Source organism: Eptatretus burgeri, chromosome 8, assembly GCF_056783735.1.
Source record: "Eptatretus burgeri isolate ZD-2024b chromosome 8, Ebu_testis_v1, whole genome shotgun sequence".
NCBI classification, from domain to species: domain Eukaryota; kingdom Metazoa; phylum Chordata; class Myxini; order Myxiniformes; family Myxinidae; genus Eptatretus; species Eptatretus burgeri.
In genome coordinates, this window is record NC_140968.1 from 53236703 (window position 1) to 53242756 (window position 6054).

Below are 6054 nucleotides of genomic sequence, written 5' to 3' on the forward strand. Positions count from 1 at the left end.
TTATAGATAAACACAATGCCGCAAGTTATGATCGTTTTCATACGAGACGGTGCATTAATTTCGGTAACATCAGAGTGCTGGTATGCTCCGAACCAGGAAGTATTTTTTTTTCTCTCTTCTCTTTTTCCTTGCGAAAAGGCAAAATACATTGGCGCCAATTGAATAATTGGCCATTAAAACCTAAATTGCGAATCATCGTAACTGTGATATGCGAACTTCCATGCCATGCACATACGGGCACGCGAGAGCGAAGAAACGGCCTGTGTGGTTGTTGTTTGTTGCTCACGGTTGGAATATTTATTTACAATTTTTTTTTACGGGTACGTACTCGTGCGTGTGCGTGTGTGTGTGTGTGTGTGTGTGTGTGTGTGTGTGTGTGTGTGTGCATAATATATATATATATATATATATATATATATATATATATATATATATATATATATATATATATATATATATATATATATATATATATATATATATATATATATATATATATATTGTTGTGGATTTGGAAAGCTATCGCACTCAACATTCAGGTCCTTTAGCTCCGTTATATTGGTAAGTAAATGTTGCCAGTTGGGGTCCCGACCCTAGTCTGGTGGATAATATTTAATGTTCATGCGCTGCGATTTGTATTAAGAAAAATCAACAACAACAACAACAACAACAGCCACAAAATGCTTGTTGGTGGCGGACATGCTGCCAGTCCAGCGAGCTTCCCCTGTCCCTCGCTGGAATGCGGGAGTGTTCAGATGCATCCCCGAGCTGAATTCCTTACCTTGTATGGGCATAAAAGCAACTGGGGGAGTGGGGGGGAATGGAACGCGGGAGCCCCCACCGACAGCCCGAGCTGAATTCCTTACCTTGTATGGGCATAAAAGCAACTGGGGGGGATGGAATGCGGGAGCCCCCACCGACAGCAGACAAGTCATGCGGGAAGCAAGGCGCACCCTTGACAAAAAATTACCGCCGTGTGGGGGTGACGGTCATCTCTATAATGTTTTTTTATTATCATAATTGATGAACCGTTGCCAGATATCTCCTAAAATGACAGACTCGATAGGTTTTGAAAATGGCGACTTTCACAACTTTCGTGACCTTGACCCTGACCCTGACCTCGAATCCGGGAAAAAATGTGTTGTTGGGTATCACTCATCGACCTCGACCCACATACCAAATTTCATCAAGATCGGAAGAAAAAAAAGTTTTCTTTGTACCGGGAGGTGTTTTTGACCATCTTCCAGGTTACGTGGCGGCCAAACGGGAAGGAAATTCAAAAGTCTGTCTGGTTAGATACAAGATAATATTTTTTACTATCATAATCAATAAACTGTTGCCAAATATCTTGTGGAATGGCAGATTAGATAGGTTTTGAAAATGGCGATTTTTATAACTTACGTGACCTCGTCCCTGACCTTGAACCCGGACAAAAGTTATATCGTTGTGCAACAATCATCGACGTCTACACACATACTAAGTTTCATCAAGATCGGAAAGAAAAATTGACGGACGTACAAACGGACAGACGGACATTTGGTCCGGCTTTATTAGGTCATCTCGGTAGAGATGACCAAATAAAAAGGGAAGAGAAAAACCAGGAGGAGAAGCAGGAGGAGGAAGGGTGGTTGTTATTTCCACCAGTTTCTTTGAGCTTCTTAAAACTTCCAGCTTCTTGTGGTTCTCCGGGTGTTGCCCTCCTGTCGTGCTTCGTGGCTGGTTCTCCCATCGTTCTCCGCTGGTCCTCCTGTGGATCTGGTAGCGCGAGTTCTGGGAAGTGCGCACGCAGGGTCTTCTCCCGCCAGCCTTCGCCCTGCTGACTTCACTCGCTTGGACCTTCCGGATCGTGCTGGGAGTCCAGTAGGCCCCGGTCCTCGAAAACCGCACGAAGCAGGCAGGTCCGAGAAAGGTCTTAATAAAGAACGGCTGGTCCGATCATTTGTGTGGGTGTGTTTGTGGCGCCAGTCCAATAAGTAGTGAATTGTACAAGTGCCTGTATATACTTGCATTTATAGAACTTGGCCATCGCATACGGAACGAGCTGCTCAAGCGGCTCGTTTTCGTGCAGGTCCTGTTGAGGTTATAAATTCCCGGAATTTCTGTCCAGTACAGGTACATTGACAATCGACCCTGTAGTGCGTGGACAGAAGAGTTGGCTGCTTGATGGTGTGTTAAAAACACCCATAAGCTGGGGTTCGGCATTGATCTGGAAGCTGCGACGAGATTGCTCGTTCGGTGGGCGCGCACGGCCGCAATTGAGCTAAAGGTGGTCGCCCGTACGCCGGATGGGCGAAAATCTACAACAATATATATATATATATATATATATATATATATATATATATATATATATATATATATATATATATATATATATATATATATATATATATATATTACAGCTCTGGAAAAAATTTAGAGACCAATGCAAAATTATCAGTTTTTCTGGTTTTACTATTTATTGGTATGCGTTTGAGTAAAATGAACATTTTCTTGTTTTATTCTGTAAACTGATGACAACATTTCTCCCAAATTCCGAATAAAAATATTGTCATTTAGAGCATTTATTTGCAGAAAATAACAACTGGTCAAAATATCAACAAAGATTCAGTGTTTTCAGCCCTCAAATAATACAAACAAAACAAGTTCATATTCATTTTAAACAACACAATACTAATGTTTTAACTTAGGAAGAGTTCAGAAATCAATATTTTGTGGCATAACCCTGATTTTCAATCACAGCTTTCAAGTGTCTTGGCATGCTCTCCACCAGTCTTTCACATTGCTGTTGGGTGACTTTATGCCACTCCTGGCACAAAAATTCAAGCAGCTCGGCTTTGTTTGATGGCTTGTGACCATCCATCTTCCTCTTGATCACATTCCAGAGGTTTTCAATGGGGTTCAGGTCTGGAAATTGGCTTGTCATGGCAGGGTCTTGATCTGATGGTCCTCAATCCACACCTTGATTGACCTTGATTGTGTGGCATGGAGCATTGTTCTGCCGGAAAAACCAATCCTCAGTTGGGGAACATTGTCAGAGCAGAAGGAAGCAAGTGTTCTTCCAGGACAACCTTGTACGTGGCTCGATTCAAGAGTCCTTCACAAAGACAAATCTCCCCGGTTCCAGCCTTGTTGAAGCACCCCCAGATAATCACCGATCCTCCACCAAATTTCACAGTGGGTGCGAGACACTGTGGCTTGGAGGCCTCTCCAGGTCTCAGTCTAACCATTAGAAGACCAGGTGCTGGGTAAAGCTGAAAATTGGACTCATCAGAGATGATGACATTACTCCAGTCCTCCACTGTCCAATCCTTATGGTCTTTTGCAAACCTCAGCCTGGCTCTTCTTTACTACTCATTGGTGAAGGGCTTTTATCAAGCTTTGCACGACTTCAGCCCTGCCCCTCGGAGTCTGTTTCGAACCGTCGTCGCCATGCACTTCACCCCAGCTGCCGTTTGCCATTCTTTTTGTGGGTCACTTGATGTCATCCTATGGTTGAGTGACATTCGAATGAGATGGCGGTCATTCCGGTCAGTGAAAGTCGTTTTTGCCCTCTGCCAGTCTGTAGCTTTGTTGTCCCCAATGTCTGCTGCTTGACCTTGTTCTTATGAACCGCCATCTTTGAAATTTTAAGGATGGAAGCAACGTGACACTCACTGTATCCTGCCAGTAAAGCCAGAATTGAACCCTTCTTTTCCTCACTCCAAACTTTTCTTTCAACTCTTTTGGCATGGTCAATAGTTTTTTTGTTTTTTTTTATTCAAATTACTTTTGGGGTACTACTAGCACTGTTTTTGTCATCCAGCTGGTCCTATTGCAAGAGGATAGTGATGACCACAGCAGTGGTTTTTATACTTTTCCTTGTTAAATAAGATTCGGTTCAGGTGATCACCTAATCAGTACCTCACTAAGTATAATGAGGTGTGCCCGTGTTGGAATTCAACAGACACTGGAATGGAATGGCTGCCATACATGTAGAGATGCTGATTTTTATTTTTTTTTTGGAGTGGTCTGTTATTTTTTTCCAGAGCTGTGTATATATAAATAAATACAGTATATATAAAGAAAGAAAGAAATATATATAAAGAAATAAAGATTATATATACAGTTATGAATTAAAGTGCAGTCCTTACTGTATATATATATATATATATACATATATATAAATAAAATCTTATTATTGTGCTAAGCACCTTTATATATAACAGAAGGAATGAAATTGTTCGATACAGCGTGGCAGGAGGCCGCAAAAGAATGATTGTCAGTAAATTTCAACTACTAATGCATGACGAAACACTTGTTTATGGCTAATATTAAAGAGAATGATGGCATAAGAACTTAGCCTGGAATCCTCGTGCATAACACCGCCCACACAACACACGTGGTGTCCTTTGACCAATCAGGAGCAGTGCAGTTACAGTATCGTTTCCTTCAGCTCGATTGGTCTTGTCCTGCACGTGATGTTTTCGGGGTTTTTTTTCGTTCTTGTTGAATCTGAGGAGATTATTTTTTCGTTCTTGTTGTAAGTAAATTTTAACTACTAATGCATGACGAAACACTTGTTTATGGCTAATATTAAACAGAATGATGGCATAAGAACTTAGCTTTCTGCGTTCGGCGCAAAATGCCATGGTGGACGGAAATGACGTCTTTCGTTCGTTCGTACATGAGGGGAGCGTTTCTTCGTTTTTTTTTTTTCAGTCAAGCAATAAATTAAATGGTTTTTACATATATAACACATTAGTTTCACAAATTTCCATTGAAATACTAGGGTATTTCCGTCAATTGTCGCCATTTCCGTCGAGGTTACGCACTGCATCTACTGAACGGCCATCATTGGCTGTCTTGAGGCACGTGGGGGGGGGGGGCGAGGGGACGGGGGGACACCGGACCCACCGGAGACATGGTAGACGACGCCGGGGACATTTCAAACTCTGTGCAATTGTATACAGCGCACGCGCTGTAATTATATTTCATATGCTCAGGTTAGAATAGGTGTACCATTTCCCTGTGTCGTAAGAGGCGACCAGGGTTGCGTCAGGAAGGGCATCCGGCGTAAAACCTGTGCCAAATAATTATGCGGATCATAACGGTGATCTGCTGTGGCGACCCCTAACGGGAGCAGCTGAAAGAAGATGTATATAAATATAGAAATAAATATACATAATTATGTATAAAAAAAGAAAGAAAGAAATTATATATACATATATATATATATATATATATATATATATATATATATATATATATATATATATATCCATTGCCACAGATAAACAGAGAAATCAGAATGAAGCACAATGTATACATATTGGAAAACAGATACACGAGGTGCAGATCCATATGCTTACGTCGATGTAATCACGTGACGGTCACGTCCATCAGAAAACACCACATGGTCTCTGTACACCAACGAGAAGACTAGTCAAGCGAAGAGAACCGAGCGTTCTTCATTGGGGGATGACCAAGACATCTGCGTATCCCTCACAGTTTAAACAGCAAACTACATGCAAGCTTGAAAAAAAACCCCAAAAAACCACACACCAACACCAACACCAACACCAACCTGTCACGGGACCGAACCACAAGACGTCCCTCCTTGCAATCAAAACATATGCTTCCTTCTCTCATTGAAGTCGTTCTTTTAACTTCCCTTGATCGATTCTATTTCCAACTTCCATCGGATGTATTAATATGAACCAGAGAAGCGAATGTAAAAATGTGTGTAAATTTCAATTATCCGGGAGCGCGAAATGTCCTTTATTACCGCGACCTACACCGTCATGGCCACCACACACCGCGCACATACAACAAAGCAGCGCGTTGCGACCTATACCGTCATGGCCACCATACACCGCGCACACACAACAAAGCAGCGCGTTGCGACCTACACCGTCATGGCCACCATACACCGCGCACACACAACAAAGCAGCGCGTTGCGACCTACACCGTCATGGCCACCACACACCGCGCACACACAACAATGCAGCGCGTTGCGACCTACACCGTCATGGCCACCACACACCGCGCACGCACAACAAAGCAGTGCGTTG

The 6054-nt window shown here is 42.4% G+C and overlaps 1 protein-coding gene across 1 annotated transcript in view; it reads right to left on the minus strand.

The window, feature by feature from the left end:
• PIKFYVE (phosphoinositide kinase, FYVE-type zinc finger containing) overlaps positions 1–5725 on the minus strand; it is a 199576-nt gene extending 193851 nt beyond the window's left edge. The window contains exons 1-2 of the mRNA XM_085890455.1: positions 5567–5725; positions 5352–5402 (exon numbers count right to left, since the gene is read on the minus strand). Of these exons, the coding sequence (XP_085746581.1) occupies positions 5352–5402; positions 5567–5631 (116 nt within the window). The 5' untranslated portion in view covers positions 5632–5725. The remainder of the gene's footprint in view (positions 1–5351; positions 5403–5566) is intronic.
• Between the last annotated feature and the right edge of the window lie 329 nt (positions 5726–6054).